The sequence below is a fragment of the Cebus imitator genome, unplaced genomic scaffold (genome assembly GCF_001604975.1).
Source record: "Cebus imitator isolate Cc_AM_T3 unplaced genomic scaffold, Cebus_imitator-1.0 Scaffold403, whole genome shotgun sequence".
Lineage (NCBI taxonomy): Eukaryota > Metazoa > Chordata > Mammalia > Primates > Cebidae > Cebus > Cebus imitator.
This window is the reverse complement of record NW_016107718.1, coordinates 1,381,165-1,398,663: the sequence shown is the minus strand read 5'-3', so window position 1 is coordinate 1,398,663 and position 17,499 is coordinate 1,381,165. Positions and strand designations below refer to the sequence as shown.

Below are 17,499 nucleotides of genomic sequence, written 5' to 3'. Positions count from 1 at the left end.
CTCCACTTGCTTCTTATACCTCCCTGGGAAAGATACACAGCCAAGGGTACTGATGTGCTACCAATCATTGCAAGGTAGTGATAATGTGACAGAGGAAACGCTACCTAGAAAAACAGTAGTGTTTCTATGTCTAGTAGGTTCATGTAAAACATGAATCCACATATTCAGTTATAAATAAACTGAAGGCTTGTTCGAGAAATATGTAGGCAACATCACAGATTATTCTTGTCTTGTGTCTAACACTTTTTAAAATATTCTGTACTATTTGGAGGTCACAGTTCCAGTGAAAATGCAAAAGCCTGCGTGGAACTGGTCATTTGGAAGCTAAAAGAAAACCTGAAAGGAAAGAAGTTGTCACGTTGCCCAAGAACATCTTTAATCATTAAGTATTATTTGCCATTGCCTGGTGTAGACCTGGATGTTCCTCATGAACCAGAACAGCAGTTTCACTGAGAATAGTGGTCAGGTCATTGTGCCTGGCCTTTGAATTCATGCACAGAAGTTTTGTTGGTATGGAGATCTAATTCCATTCTAAATTTTGCCATGCACCTCTTTTCATATGTGCTTCTCATTAGAACAAATGAGGTTCTTTCTACAATTTGTTTCGGTGACTCCTCTATCCCCTACTGCTGGCGGTAGTTTGGTGGATGATGGTACGGGGTTTCTGGACACTTTCAAAGAGAAAAGGAGGAGGAAAAGTACTGTTGAGGTTGACTTACTACATTTTAAAAGGTTAAATTTCAAAAGTAATTTCTAAAATTGGGACTGGGTCCAGGGGCAGGGGATGATGAGGAATTAAGTTGGTTGGAATTTTCAGCTAATCGTCATAAGTAGTGGAAGATGGTTTTGATTTGAAGCAATGAGTCCCTGACTTTAATGAGGATCATTTCTCAGGTCATCGACATTTCTTTTTTCTCTGTACATGCCTGAAACCACCATACTTCTCGGAGTTAAAAACATCTTTACCTAACAAAATTATGGCAGATTTCTTTAGCTCTCCTCTACATAAATAGAAGTTGAGATTTTTCTCCCCCTCACAAAATATCTGGAAGTAAATGTAAACTTTTCACTGCACTCTGTTGACATAAAAGTTTTGATCCTTTGGCTATGGTGTAATGCGTTTTTATTTTAACTTGTGCACTGTTACTTGATTTTTAATTCATAACAAGTCACTGATTATTTAAGGCAGTTTAATATGGATCTTCTAAACATAGTAAGTTCTAGTCTATATCCCCAATACCTGTCTAATCTCTTTCAGGGGTTATTTCTCGAGACATACACACACACACACACACACACACACACAAATGTGTGTATATGACAACAGAGTCTGGCACTGTTACTCAGGCTGGAGTGCAGTGGCATGATCAAGCTCACTGCAGCCTTGGAATCCTGGGCTCAAGTAATTCTCCCACCTCAGCTTCCCAAGCAGCTGGGATCACAGGCACATGCCACCATGTCCAGCTAGTTTGATTTTTTGTAGAGACAGTCTTGCTATGTTGCCCCGGCTGTTCTTAAACTCCTCCCAAAGTGCTGGGATTATAAGAATGAGCCACTGGGCCCATCTTGGACCTGTATTTTTCTAATTGAAAGTAAAAAATTGTAATTGTATATTTATGTTGGACAATGTGATATTTTGAAATACATATGTACACTGTAGAATAACTAAATCTATTTAACATATGCATTACCTCATATGTCATTTTGGGTGGTAAGAACACTTAAAATCTACTCTCCCAGCAACTTTCAAGGATACATTATATTGTTATTAACTGTAGTCACCATGATGTATAATAGCTCTCCTAGTCTTACTCCTTCAGCTTAACTGATATTCTGCATCCTTTGACCAACATCTCCAATTGCCCTCACCCCAGCCTCTGGTAACTAGCACTTTACTCTCTATTTCTATGAATTTGACTGGTTTACACTCCTCACGTGCATGAGACCATGCAGTACGCATCTTTGTTCTCCTGGATTATCTTACTTAATATAATGTCCTCCAAGTTGATTCATGTCACAAATGACAGGACTTCCTTCTTTTTAAAGGCTCAATAGTATTTCATTGTGTATATATACAACATTCTCTTTATCCATTCATTCACTGATGGACATGTAGGTTGATACCATATCGCGGCTATTGTGAATAACGCAGCAAACAGTATAGACGTTTCTTTGATATACTGATGTAATCTCTTTTGAATATATATCAAGTAGTGGAATTGCTGAATCATATGTTAGTTCTATTTTTAACTTATTGAGAAACTACCATACTGTTTTTCATAATGGCCGTACTAATTTATATTCCAACCAACAGTGTGCAAGGATTCTCTTTTCTACACATCCTCATTAACACTTGTTATGTTTCATCTTTTTGTTAATAGCCAGTCTAACGAATGTGAGGTCATAACTCAGTGTGGTTTTAACTGGCATTCTGATTATTAGTGATGTTGAGCATTCTCTTCATATACTTGTTGGTCATATGTATGTCTTCTTTTGAGAAATAATTTATTCAGGTCCTTTGTCTATTTTTTAAAATTAGGTTGTTTTCTTACTATTGAGTTGCTTGCATTCCTTACCTATTTTGAGTATCAACTCTTATCAGACGGATGGTTTGCAAATATATTCTCCCATTTTGTAGGCTGTCTCTTCACTTTGTTGATTGTTTCCTTTGCTGTGCATAAGCTTTTTAGTTTGATGTAATCCCATTTGTCTGGTTTTTTGTTGCCTGTGTTTTTAGGGTCCTATCTAAAAAATCTTTGTTCAGACCAGTGTCATGGAATTTACCCCCGTGATTACCCTAGTACCCCTAGAACTACTGGTAGTAGTTTTACAGTTTCCAGTCTTATGTTTAAGTCTGTTATTCATTTTGAGTTGATTTTTGTATGTGTTGTAAGACAGGCATTTAATTTCATTCTTCTGCATATGAATATCCAGTTTTCCTAGCACAATTTATTAAACCACAGTTTCCCCATTGTGTGTTCTTCTTGGCATTTTGTTAAAAACTGACCACAATGTGTAGATTTATTTCTGTAGTCTCTATTTTCTTTCCTTGGTCCATATGTCTGTTTTTATGTCATTACCATACTGTTTTGATGACTAGCTTTGTAATAGATGTTGAAATCAAGTAGATGACTCCAGGTTGTTGTTTTGCTCAAGATTCCATTGGGTATTTGGGGTCTTTTGTGGTTTCATACAAACTTTAGGATACTCTTTTCTACTTCTGTGAAAAATGCCATTAGAATTTTGATAAGGACTGAATCTGTGGATCTCACTGGGTGGTAAGGACATTTTAATAATATTAATTCTTAGTCTATAAATGTGGAAAATTCTTCCATTTATTTGTGTCTTCTTTGATTTCTTTTATCAATGTTTTATAGTTTTCATTGTGTAAATCTTTTACCTTTTGGGTTAAATTTATTTCTATTTAGTTTTTAGTAACTATTGTAAATGGAGTTTTCCTGATTTTTCAGATAGTTTGTTGTTAATGAATAGATACACTTCTGGTTTTTGTGGGTTGGTTTTGTATCCTGCAGCTTTACTGAATTTATTTATTCTAACAGGATTATTTTTGGTAGCGTCTTTAGAGTTTTCTATATATAAGATCATATTGTCTGCAAACAGAGACAATTTAACTTCTTCCTTTCAGAACTGGTTGCATTTTCTTTCCTTCTCTTGCTTAATTGCTTTGGCTAGGACTCCCAGTATTAGGCTCAATAGAAGTAGCAAAAGTGGCGTTGTTGTCTTGTTCCTGATCTCAGAGAAAAAAATTTTCAACACTTCACCACTGAGTATAATGTTAGCTAGGGCATTATCCTATATGGTGTTTACAGGGTTAAGGTACATGTTTTTTTATACCAAATTTGTTGAGAATTTTTATCATGACAAGATTTTGTTACATGGTTTTTCTAATGTATTGAGATCATCATATGGTTTTTGTACTTCTTTCTATTAATGCCATGTATCACATTTATTGCTTTGTGTATATTGACCCATCCTTGCAACCTAGGGATAAATCACAATTATGGTGAATCATCTTTTTAATGTGCTGTTGAATTTGGTTTGCTAGTTTTTGTTGAAGATTTTTGCACCTGTGTTCACCAAGGGATATTGGCCTATAATTTTATTTTCTTGTAGTGTCCTTGTCTGGTTTTGGCATCATAAAATGAACACTGAAGTTTTCCTTCCTTTTCAGTTTTCTTGAAAGCATTTGATAAGAACTGGTATTATTTCTTCCTTAAATGTTTGATAGAATTCACCACTGAAGCCATCAGGTCTTTTCTTTCACGGGAGTTTTATTACTGACTCATAATCTTCTTACTGGTTATTGGTCTGCTTAGGCTTTCTATTTATTAATGATTCAGCCTTGGTAAATTGTATATATCTAGAAATCTATCAGTTTCTTCTAGATTATTCAATTTGTTGGCATATAATTCATATTAGTCACTTAGGATTTTTCTTATTTCTAAAATATATCTATCTCTTCAGATCTATTAATGTTTCCTTTATGTATTTAAGATGCTCTGACATTGGGTGCATATATATTTATAGTTATTATATACTTGATAAATTGATCTTTTTATTACATAATTACCTTGTTTGTCTTGCTTCACAGTTTTTGGCATGAAGTCCATTTTATATAATATAAATATAGATACCTTTGTTCTCTTTCTGTTTCCATTTGCATGGAATATCTTTTTCTATTCTTACACTCTTATTCTGTGTGTACCTTTAAAAGTGAAGTGAGTCTCTGTAGGCAGCATATAATTTGGCTGAATAAAAAAATAAGACCCATCTATGTCTTTTGGATGGAGAATTTAACATTTACATTCAAGGTAATTATTGATATGTAAAGACTTACTGTTGCCATTTTGTTCATTGTTTTCTGTTTGTTCTGCAAATCTTCTTCCTTTTTTCCTTTAGATGATTTTTCTCTAATGGTATGTACTTTGATTCCTTACATTTTTATCTTCTGTGTATCTTGTGTAGATTTTTGCTAGTTGTTACCAGGAGGCTTATATAAAATATCTTATAATAGACTAAGCTGATAACAACTTAATTTTAATTAGTTGTTATTTAATTTTAATTGAATAAAGTAACTACACTTTTCTTCTCCCCTCAACATTTTTTGATGCCACAATTTATATTTTTTATGTTGCAAATCCCTTAACAAGTGATTGTAGCTATTATTTGTGATAGTTTTTCATTTTAACATTAATACTAAAGATGATTTACACCCACATAGTATTATTCGGAATTTGTGTGATAACTTTTCCAATGACTTTCATATGTTCATGTTATTAATTAAATTAGCATTCTTTTCATTCAGCTTGAAGAACTCCCTTTAGCATGTCAGATATGGTGGTAATGAAATCCCTCAGTTTTTGTCTGGGAAAGTCTTTCTTTATTCATTTCTGAAGGACAGTCTTACCAAATACAGGATTCTTGGTTGACATTATTTTCTTTTCAGAACTTTGTCTATATCATTCCACTCTCTCCTGGCCTGTAACATTTCTGCTAAGAAATTGGCTGCCAGCCTTATTGGAACTCCATTATATGTGTTAATCTTCTTTTTCCTTGCTGCTTTCAGGAAACTTTTTTTTTTTGACAATTTGATTATAATATATCTTGCTGTAATATTATTCAGATTGAATCTGTTTAGAGATTTTTGACCTTCATGTACCTAAATACTTATCTTTCCCCAGATTTGGAAAGTTTTATGCTATTTATTTCTCCAAATAAGCTTTCTATATTCTCCTTCTTGAACTCTTATAACTCAAACATGTGCTCTTTTGATGCTGTCTCACAAATTCCATACACTTTCTTCATTACTTTTCATCCTCTCCCCCCACCCCATGACCACATATTTCAAATCACATATTTGAGTTCACAGATTCTTCTGCTGAATCAATTCTGTTGCTGATGTTGTCTATTGCATTTTTCATTTATTTTTCAGCTCCAGAATGTTGGGGTTTTAAAATATAATTTCAATCTGTTAAATTTCTCATTTTGATTGTTTACTGTTTCCATGATTTTATTGAATTCTCTGAATACTCTTGAAGTTTGCTGAGCTTTCTTAAAACAATTCCTTTGAATTCTTTATCAGACAGTTTGCATATTTCTTTGGGGTTAGCTACTGGATTATTTTGCTCTTGGTGATGTGTCTGATTTTTTCTTGTTGCTTATGTTGATACCTGTGCATTTGGTGGAACAGTTACCTTTCGCAGAACTCATGGGCTAGTTTTGCTGTGGAAAGACCCTCATCTCCATGGAATGTAAGACCATTTGCTGACTGAGGTGCAGTGGTTCTGGCACCAGCTCTGTCAGGAGAGATTGGTGCTGACAAAGGTAGCAGGGATCCTCAGTGGTCAGCACTGTGGATATCTACAGTGGCAGAAAGGGTTGTTGGGGTCTTCAGAGACAATGGCTGAGGTCCATCTGATCTCTTTTCTCCCTCTATGAAAGTCATAGCTGGGGGGGGGCAGGGTTTGTCTTGGCACTGGGTCTGGCTTATGGGCTCTCTTGCAGTGATGATAGTACCAGTATTTGAGTGGCACCTCAAATACTGGAGCAGCCATGAAGCTGAGGCCTGAAGCATGAGAACATGTAGAGGGTCTGTCGCTATGAGATCTGGGAATTAATGGCACTGGTGCCTGGGGCACAGGCATCCCTTCTAGAGTAACAGTATGGAAGCCATAGATGCTCCTGGAGCAGCTGGTAGAACTGAGAATGGGAGCACAGACACACACAGTATTGGAGAAGCTCCAGAGTTAGGTCGGGACCTGGTTCTCTATGGTGGCTGAGCTGGTGGCTTGAGGCACAGGCACCCTGTGTGTCAAGTTGGCAGTAGCTTTGTGCTACAAATGCTTGTGAAGTAGCCAGGAAACCAAGAATGGAAGCACAGGTGTACACAGAGTTAGTGTGGCTCACGGGTTAGGATGGAGCCTAGTTATCCATGTGGCTGAATCAGTGTGCAGAGTATGGGCTCTAGGGCCCAGAATACAAACTAGTTTACTATGGCAATGACTCCAGTGTCTGAGACATGGGTAGGCCCAATGCAGCCACAGAGCCTGAGACTGGAGTGTGTGGGTTCTTATGAAGTGGCTGCAGCTCCAAGATTGAGGGTTAGGAGAAAAAGTGGCTCCTTTCTCCAAGTGGCTCAACAGCAGCCATTTCTAGGGGTGGGGGTTGTTAGGGATGTGCAGCTGTATTTCCCTTTCTAGGCTTCTCCAGTGGGAATGGCTCTCTAACACCTCAGTGGCAGAGCAGGTCACTGGTGACCACAGTAGTTCTTCTGGGTGGCTCATACCAAGGCCTCCACCTTTCTTCCTTGTTCCTAGACATCTCCTGGTGTATTAGGTAAGCTGATCACAATCTTTTCTACGTGGGTATTCTCCATTATTGTGCCCCACTGTATGGCTGCAGATCCTATAACGGGCCCTTGCACTCCCTCTGGGCTGTTTTGGTATGTGAATAGTTGCCTCTATTTTTATTTTTGTGTGTGGGAAGATAAAGGCTGGTATCTACTAGTCTGCCCTCTTGTTGATGACACGCTGGACCTATATTTCAATGGCTTTTCATTCTTGTTTCCCTTTAGTTGATTAACCGTTATGTGAGCAGCCTTGATTTTGCTCTGTGTTTTTGCTGGAATATGCTGTTGTGAATAGTGTTCAGGTTGAATTCAGTTGCCTAGTTGTAATTTCTGAACACATAACTTTAAGATGGCACGAATATGGAAGTTTGTGAAGCATGTAGAACTACAGTATGTCCTCAGTGTTTTCAATAGATTCTTGGAAACTGACTTAAGTGAAATGATGTACTATATGCTATAGAGACTTCTGTTTCTATCAGTTACCCTATGGTAAAACTGGTTTCATTATATATTACTGCAGTTTCCACGAACCTATCAATGACATTAAGTGAGGACTTTAATTAACATTGTAACACAATTAAAAGGAATTCCAGTTGTAAGCCCTTGGTTCACACTGGAACACTTCCAAAGGTATACTGCCTATTGCAAGAAAATGAACTTTACAGTGGAACACTTCTAGGAGATCTTTTCAATCTGGTGAGTTTCAGATTCTGTATCTGGTGAAGTATACTCGCCAACTACTCTATGTGCTAGGGATGGATAATTTAAAGCATTTTTCTTTAAAGTATAATAAAGACATGTGACAAGAGCTATGAGACATACTCCTGGATGAGATGTGAGTAGGCAAGACATTTATTCACTCATGATATCAGTGCAAAGTGTGCCTACAGTATACAAGGTAAACTCACAACCCATCAAAACTAAAACTTTTTACAATGTGCAATACATGTAGGGATATTAATTCAATATATAAATGTCACATGTCTCCCAAATCTCACTCAGGCTTTCTGTTTTTATTATTTCTTAAAATATACAAGTCACTATTACCAGAGAAAAGAAAATTTTATCTTAAACATATGTATTCTCCTCTAAAGAGTCTTAGGCTTGTAAGGAACAAGCTTTAAGTCTGTTTTTGGATATTAGCATTCTGGACTGACTTGCAGGCTGTGGAAACAGAAGACAGAATTGTCACATGACTAAATGAAATGAGACCGGCTGCTACAGGTGAGAGTAAGATTGAGATAGAGAGGAATCTGATTTATATCACTTAGATTGTTCAGTCTCTTAAATATTAACCTATGTTTTCTTAGAATTCATATATTTCTCTCACTTAACCTGTGCTATCAGGGTCATTGTTAGGTTTATTAACAATATTTTACTCTGACACAGCAAACCATTTACTAGCACTCATTATAAAGGTAAATATCAAAATATCTAGGACAATAATGAGTTATGCATTATAGTAATTGTACTCACGCCTTCCTATGAAGTCCACATTTAAAAAAATATATATTATTGCATATGAAACCACAAACAGGCATTCTGATTTCAGCACATTCTTACTCAAAACAGTATATACAGTCCTATTGGAGTCGGCACATACTATAGAGATCCACGTGTGGGATCTACAGAGGTGAAGGTCCCAGGTGTACAGAAAGTATGTACACTTCTATGTCACATCTCTTGACAGAGGCATGCTTTCCCAGCAGCTGTCAAGGGTCTCCCAGGCCAGTGAATCAGAAACAGAGGGTATACAGATGTTCTGTCCTAGGCCGCTTCTTCAGCAGAGCAGTCAATTCCTGCATAAGTAAACTTCTCATAAAGCGTGGTATTCACGTAGGTCTGGAAGAATGAGAACGGTTCAGAGACACAGGCTGCCTCGATTCTACCTCTGCCAGTGGTAGTTACAGCAATACCTTGGTTTTCTTAGTTTGTTTCAACTCAGATACTAAGTACTTGGGCAACATGTTGCTGTCCTCAGTCCCTCTGTTATATTTGATGACTTTCTTCCTAAAATGCATCCCTTTGCCTTCTGCAAGTAAGATTTCATACTCCAGCCTCAGTTTCTGAGCTTGCCTTCCTCATGGCGTCCTATTGATACCTCCTGATGTGTTCAGCTTCTCTAGCGTTCCTTCCTCTGTGTCTCATCTTAACATCCCCCTGTGTGATCTCTTCTGCATCTCTAGTTGAATCACCACTTGGGTTTTGATTACTATATCTTTAAACTATTTTTACTTTTCTTTTGATTCCCAGATCAGTATAGCCAACTCACTTGTAGAAATTTTTATTGAATTCCTGACCCTCCTCATAGTAACCTGCAGGCTGGGCTCTGTTGTCTACTTGCTGTGTGTCCTCAGTCAAGTTACCCGCCTCTGAGTCTGTTTCTTCATCTATAAAATTAAAGGGTCAGGCCAGATGACTAAAATTCCTTCTAGCTCTAATAAGCTAATTCTGTATGTTGTTCTAGTGTGTATGTGACTATATCTTATATAGAAATCTTACTTCCCCCCAAAATTGTAACTTCTTCAAAGTTGTGGGGGTGGGGGGTATCCTTTGTTTCTGTAATACTTAAGGCCATGCCAAGAAAAAAATGTTCAACTGCTTCAGTTATATTTATGAACCACCCTGGGCACATTGGGAATTCCAATTAAAGATCTCCTGCCTGACTTTCATACTCACCTTTCGTTCCTCTAACATTCTGTTTAAGGACACCAATATCTGGGCAAACGACGGCCTCTCGTAAGGCTTCTCCCGCCAGCATTGTCTCATTAGATCATACCTTTGAAAGCAAAGAATTAAAGGGTTAACTCTATAACTGTGCTTCAGTCCTGGGCCTGGTGGGAAAAGAGAGAAGAGACTGAAGCCACTCAATGCACGGTCATAAAGCTTAACCAACAGAAGACAAAAGTACAGTACCTAAGAAGTTGCTACTAGGCCTCCCACCTCCCTAAGCAAGTCCCATTTCATCGCCCATAGATTTAGTTCCTACCCTGGGTACTGTTTCCGCAGGATCTTAGTCTCAGCTATTCCAATCATCTAGAAAGAATTGGACATGTGTAGAGCAGCATTTCCCTTGGAATGCAGCATCTTCCAAACTGTTAGTGTCTCTTAAAAGGTCCATGCCCAAACTTGTAAAATGTCACCTATTGTATCCCCCTTTAAGAGGCAGGACTTTTAGAAGTGCTGTCATTTAAAACAAAGCCTGTTTAATCAGGTGCTATGGACTGAATGTTCATGCCACCCAAAAATCCTGTGTTGAACCCATGTGATGGTGTTTGAAGGTGGGACCTTTGGGAGGTAATTAGGTCATGAGGGTAGAGCCCTCATGAAGAGGATTCGCACCCTCACAGAAGAGGCTTCCAAAGGCTCTTTTGCCCCTTGTGCCACATGAGGACACAGCAAAAAGATGGCCATCTATGAACCAGGAGATGGTCCATGGCCACCAAATCTGCCAGCACTTTGCTCTTGGACTTCCTAGCCTTCAGAACTGAAGAAATACATCTTTGTTGTTTATAAGCCACCAGGTTTATGGTATTTGGTTATAGCAGCCGGAAAATGACTAAGACACAGCAGGTTTAACACAAAGTTTCCCAACTTAATTGACCACAGAACTCCTTTCCCCTTGTGGCATGTATTTATATCTTGCACAACACGTAAACATAGTTTGGGAAACACTGGTCTAAGACAAGTACTTTCTCAGTTGTGCTCAGAACTACTCATGATATTAAAATGCAGATTTCTGGAACCTGCCCTAGACTTACAGAATCAATGACTGATTGTGGGGCTCAAGAGTCCACATACTGAACAAATGCCTCAGGGGAACCTTATGTGCAAGAAGGCTATCAACTATTGGTTTAGGGTATCACAGATCCCAGAAGAGCTCATACTTTAACAAATTTCTTAAAGACTAAAACATCTTCTCATGCCTTATGAAGTGAATCTCAAAAGGTGGAATTTTAGGGACTGTGTCCAGTGATGGTCCAGCTCTGTCCAGGTTTTCCCAGGATGGTATGCATGCTTTTTGCACCAGTGAGATTATTAACACTCTCCCTCACTCTTAGAGTAGCCCATTTAGACACCGAATTATTTGCTCAAACATGCCACTTAGCTTCTACCACAGCTAGTTCTGGGAATGGTGCTATCACTACAGTTCGTTATTCTGTACCTTGGCATAATTCTTACTTTTGGAAAGTAATCTTAGCAGAAGCAAGGTTCTAAGTAAGAAAATGTACCTTTCTTAATGAACAGCTCTGAAATCTTTATCGCCAAGCTTAGTGGCGTATGTTGATTTCTTCATGAAAAATTCCACGAATTTATTTCAGAAATTTTCTGCATTTGTTGCCCTTCCTCATTTCAACCTTCCTAAGAGTCATTAAATGCCTCCTAAATTGCTATGCCTGTAAAACTAATACTCCTTGTGTATTACCTAACAGTCGTAGTATTGGGGACCCCCCCCTTTTATTCACCCACTTGGGATCTCTGTGTATAGGTGTATACCAGTTGACTTTGTTAGAGCCAGCTGGCCCCAGAAACACACAGGGGGAAGAGAAGACAAAACAGCCCCAGGATGAGGCCTGACTTACACCTCGTCATCACAGTTCAGGGGCTTCTCCAGTCTGTAGCCCTGGGGCAGCTTCTCATAGAGTTCTGCACAAGTCATCCCGCAGTAGGGTGTGCCTCCTGGAAGAAAAACAGTGCCACTCTAAGTCCTCTCTGGCATTAAAAGCAATGCTTCCCGTCCCGGGGTTCTAAAGCTAAGAGGCCAGGAGGAAGACACGGTAAATGAAGGGAGGGTGCGCATCCTGCTTGCCTCCTTTGGCAAACCCACCACACGTGAAAGCTGGACTTAAACTACAGACTACGCCAAAGCATGATCATTGCTTCAGGGGAAGGAACCACCCTAGGCGTCCTCAGTTCAGTGTTCGTTCTTTTCCCTAAGTCTTCCCACACAGAGCACATCTATTTTACCAGTAAGATTAACCTTTTTACTGATTGGAAGCCCACAGTTTGATATTTCCTATTTTATCAATTATAGTTATTGTCCAGTTTTAATTAGAAGCAGCAACACACGTTTATTGTAGTTTTTTTTTTTTTTTAAGTTTTAAGTTCTAGGATACAGGTGCAGAACGTGCAGGTATATATGTGCCATGGTGGTGTGCTGCTCCCATCGACCCATCATCTAGATTTTAAGCCTCACATGCATTATGTATTTCTCCTAATGCTCTTCCTCCCCTTATCCCCCACCCCCCTGACAGGACCCGGTGTGTGATGTTCCCCTCCCTGTGTCCATGTGTTCTCATTGTTCAACTCTCACTTATGAATGAGAACACGTATGTTTGGTTTCCTGTTCCTGTGTTGGTTTGCTGAGGATGATGGTTTCCAGCTTCACCCATGTCCCTGCAAGGACATGAACTCACTCTTTTTTATGGCTGCATAGTATTCCATGGTGTATATATGCCACATTAAAAAGCATGGAGAATAAAATTACTTTTATTACCTTTCTGTGTAGTGCCTTCCATTTTTTAAAAAATATGCAATAATGATAAAACCAGGATCAGAGTATACATGAAATTGTTATATATTTCCTGGCATGTATATTTTCACATGCTATTAAATGGCCTTCAAAAATGTGTCTTTAATAGCTGCATAATCTAAAAGTTTTAGAAGTTAACTTGGCATCATGTACAAGCAGAGCCAACTGATGTATAGCGAAGTTCATGGCCTCCAGGTCATCAGTGTTATACATGACATTAGGTATGGGGTTTTTAAAAAAGAAAAATGTGGGAATAAACACACTATGTTTCTATTTTCAAGTCACAGCTGGTAGAACCAATACAAATGGTGAATTATGCGGCAAGGGTGTGCTAGAGACTCCTTTTGCCTAGAGTCTCACCTGGTAGATAAACAGAGATACTCACCTAAGCTAACAATCTCCCAGAGTAACACACCGTAGGACCACCTGCAGGAGGGACAAGTGTAAAACCAACAATCAGCAAACAGAGTCACCACTCATTTTCCTGCCCTAAGAGCCAGGGAGACCCACATTTTCTGAGAAAAGGAAATGTTAAATGTCTACATCCTAGGATAGGGCCTTGCACACAGTGCGGGTTTCTCTCCTCTTAGCTCAATGGAAGGGTTACAACCAAGAAACAGCGTTCACTTTGCCAGAGCCCCCAGATCACTTTAACTGGAGGCTAAAAGGTGGTACAGTCCAAAACAAAAGAAATATGTTTCGGATCTTGACAGACCTGAGTTAAATCACACCTCTGCCACCCAGTACTTCTGTGACCTGGAAAAAGTTGCTGGACCTCTTAGTGTATTCTTCCAAAAGTGGGGACAATAATCCCTGCTCCAAAGTTATTCAGAGAAACACAAAAAACACCTGGCACACAGTGAGAACGCAGCAGTTGCCCGCCCCCTCCTCATCCCCAGGCATTAGCAAAACCCCTTGGACACATCACCACTACCCTCGGGGCCTTGGTTTTTCCTCCTGGAAATGGGATGCAAGGCAAGAAGACCTAAATCTCAAGCCAATCCTTCCTTCCCCCGCCACCTTCTGATGCATCACTGCAGGTTGCAAGCAGAGACGATCCCCAATCTGACCTTACTTTGGTCCCCACCAGCTATTCTGGGCTGCTTCCTCTGATCTAGGTCTGGGAGAGGAGCCACAGGAAGGCCAGTATGTCCTTTCTTCCTGTTGAGTCCAAGAATTCGCAACTTGAAGCACATGCAGAAGACAACTTCAGTATGCAGAAGGAAACCCAAAACCTGACACCAGTGATTCTGCACTCTGGAAACTGTGTACTCTGCAGCTCTATTTATTCTGTTAATTTATTTCCGGAGCATTCGGTTACCTTTGTTCCTGAAAGGTACAGGACATCCTAGCTTCCTTTTAAAACCCGTCAAATGTGAATTTTCCTGAGAGGGAAAAACAATCCCTTGGCAATAAGAAGCTTACTCACACATCACTGTTGGTTGTGTACACACTGTAATTCAGTGACTCAATCGCCATCCAGCGCACCGGGAGCCTTCCCTGGAGAGAACAAAGTGAGATGTCACTTAAGTGGGACAGGGTCTTTATGAGGCTCTCAGCCTGCCTGAGCTGCAGCTCCACAAAACCCATGGGGAACCTCACCACCTGGGCAGACTCAGAAATCACTGCTTTGTGTACGCCCCAGCTGCATACGTGTTTTCAAATTTCAAAACATGCAAAGAGTGTAAGTCCTACTTATCTTCAGGGATTCAGCAATTTTCAAAGACTCAAGGGGACCTCACTTCGTACTCTCAACAGAAAAGAGAATGGAAAGATCCAGAATGATTATGTTCACTGTGTTGCAGCTATGTGAAAGGATACATGCTGTAGAAGGCAATAAGTCAAAAACAAAAAAAACGTAAATGCCAAGGTGGTGAATTATGGGTGATTTCCTTTTCAAAATACTCGAGTATTGTTTTTATTTTATCTTCTCAGTAACTAAAATAAGTATGGTGAAAAAAAGGACGCCTGGAATTGAGAGTAAATACAGGAGTCTGAGCCTTGCTAAGAGACAATCTGGTGTGCCCACAAAAACAGAAAGACTGTCTATATCTCATGACAACTGGAGCCATCCCAGGAAAGCTGGGCCCAAGTCATGTTCATCAGACCTAAAAAGGGAGAGCCATCCCACCAGAGGATTTCTGCCAGACACAATGAAAGGCTGCAGGGCTTGTCATCCCTAAGGCCCTGCATTCTGTCCACCCCAGGAAAACAGAGGGTGTTGACGTTTCATCCACACAGCTCTAACATGCAGGGATGTGGTCCTTCTAGGACTGTATGATTCTAGACTGGGCACCAAAAGGAGAAAGAGTATCTCTCTTCCTCTAAGACTGTATGGTTAGGTTCACCTGCAATCCTGTACTTAAAATATTACTGCTTGGAAGAGTGGATTTTGTTTGGGCTTGAATAGTGACCACTGAAGTTTCAGCGAAGAGAGAAATCTCAATGAGCTTGTAGAAGTTATGAATTTCTCTGTAGAGCTTCCTGGTGATTTAGAAATCATTTAATGTATTTGATTTTTTGAAAATATGCTAATTTTTTTTTCCTTGCTATGTCTCCTGTGAATGAAAGGGGATTGTGTAAGCTCCTCAGAGGTTTCTGAGTGACATGCCTGGGGGTCTGAACTGGATAGAACCAAGACCCTAAACCACTAGGCTTGAATGTTCAATCACTTGGTCACATGTGACAGTGCCTTCTTCATTAGTAATGCAGACCCTGCAATCATTGAGAAACGATGCTTCCCAGGGCACACAGTATTTACTGGGACACAGTCACATGCTTCAGTCACCACAGAGCACTGAGAGTCTCAGAAGCAACATCAGGAGAGTGGGAAGAACCTCCAAAAGGATGCGATCAGTGTCCGCGTCCTGAACTTACCATTGTCTTTTTCACATACTTCTTGACCTCGGGACAATCCAAAATCTGCTATTTTTGCTATATAGTTTTCACCAACTAAAATGTTCCTGGCAGCCAGATCCCTGTGGATAAACTGAAAGTTTTGAAAACATTATGTATATTCAGCATAATGAAAGCCCTGGGGCTGAAAACTGGGGAACAGGGACGAAAACAATAGTGTAAAAAGGATTTTAAAAAGTCACAATCCCGTTCCTTTAAAGTTCCCCTCCAAAATTCCCTGGTAATGGATTCTGCCAACTGACACACCGCATCTTCACAGAATAATTTCAGAAAAGGAACAAATAAACACAAGTTGTTAAATCCTCCAGCTGTAAGGTACTATGTCTCTGTTATTGTACACTATTTAGAGGCAAACCAGGCTAAGAGACCTTAAGGTACCTCACCAAATACATATTATGAAAATCACTAGATTTTCAATATTGATTTTTATTTAAATAGATTGACTATTAACAAAGATTAAAATGAGGGAGTTTTTTTGTTTGTTTTTTGGAGACAGAGTTTTGCTCTGTCACCCAGACTGGAGTGCAGTGGCGCAATCTCATCTCATTGCAGCCTCCGCCAAAATGAGGGAGGTTTTGAGAAGGAGTTAAAGAAGAGAGGTTGACAGACCCTACAAACGTACTGAAACTGACTGTAGACGGAACTCCAGAGGAAAGATATCCAAGGCAATGTCCTCCAGACAAACCTGTTTTTGGCTCAAGTAGTCCATGCCCCGGGCCACGTCGGCAGCGAAGTGGAGGAGCTGCTGGGAGGACAGCGTGGATGCAGTGCTATTGGCAATGGCGAATGCTGGGTCCGTCTCCAGTACACGGCTCTTGCGCAGGAAGTCCAGGAGGTTTCCATGTGGCGCGTACTCAATGGCCAGGTACAAGTAACCTGTGGGGAAGGAAGAAAGCATCGACTCATCAGTGGCCCTAACCAGCTGTGACATTTAAGAGATGTGCTGTGGGAACTCCCTATAAACTCTATTTTGTCTAAAAGTACTGAGGGACAGGAGGAAGACAGGGGACATCCTCCTGCAAGACTCAAAGGGACCAGGCAGGAATGCTTTGTTTTCCTCCTTCCCGCCCCCTCTCTGTTCCTACCAAACCTACACTCACACAGAGGGCTTCCTGAAATGCTTTTACCCACTCAGTAGTAACAGAGTGAGTCAAAGCACTCTCTTCCAGATCTCAGAGCTTTCTTCACATCACCTTTTCATTTGCATCCCATTTTGATCAAGGAGCTAATATAGGCCAGGCATGTTATTCTAGTCTCCCTCTAGCTATTCCTGAGGTTGTTATTGTTTTTAAATAATTGAATATCCACCATGTGGAAGAAGCCACAACAGATAACTTTCTCTCCTGCCTTCTACTCCTCCTTAAAACCCATACAAAGCCATCATATTGTTGATTGGGTTTCTGGCCAGCAGAGGTTAGTTTCGAAGATTGCATTTTGCTTTAAGAAACCACCAAAACTCAAGCTTTTAGGAAAAAAGAATAGCTGATAGAAAAACTTATGGTCCATTGCCACTTTTTTGTTCCAAATCGTTTTTCCTTTTTTTTAATAAAAAGTTATTTGCCGGCCGGGCGCGGTGGCTCAAGCCTGTAATCCCAGCACTTTGGGAGGCCGAGGCGGGTGGATCACGAGGTCAAGAGATCGAGACCATCCTGGTCAACACGGTGAAACCCCGTCTCTACTA

General features: G+C 39.8%; 1 protein-coding gene across 1 annotated transcript in view; it reads right to left on the bottom strand.

Annotated features, from left to right (window-relative positions):
• Positions 1-8,181: 8,181 nt before the first annotated feature.
• The window catches only part of TEK (TEK receptor tyrosine kinase), a 70,438-nt gene continuing 61,120 nt past the window's right edge, over positions 8,182-17,499 (bottom strand). Inside the window, 8 exon segments of the mRNA XM_037731485.1 lie at positions 8,182-9,211; positions 10,049-10,148; positions 11,953-12,049; positions 13,288-13,328; positions 14,332-14,402; positions 15,780-15,798; positions 15,800-15,891; positions 16,504-16,694. Coding sequence (XP_037587413.1) covers positions 9,137-9,211; positions 10,049-10,148; positions 11,953-12,049; positions 13,288-13,328; positions 14,332-14,402; positions 15,780-15,798; positions 15,800-15,891; positions 16,504-16,694 — 686 coding nt within the window. The 3' untranslated portion in view covers positions 8,182-9,136.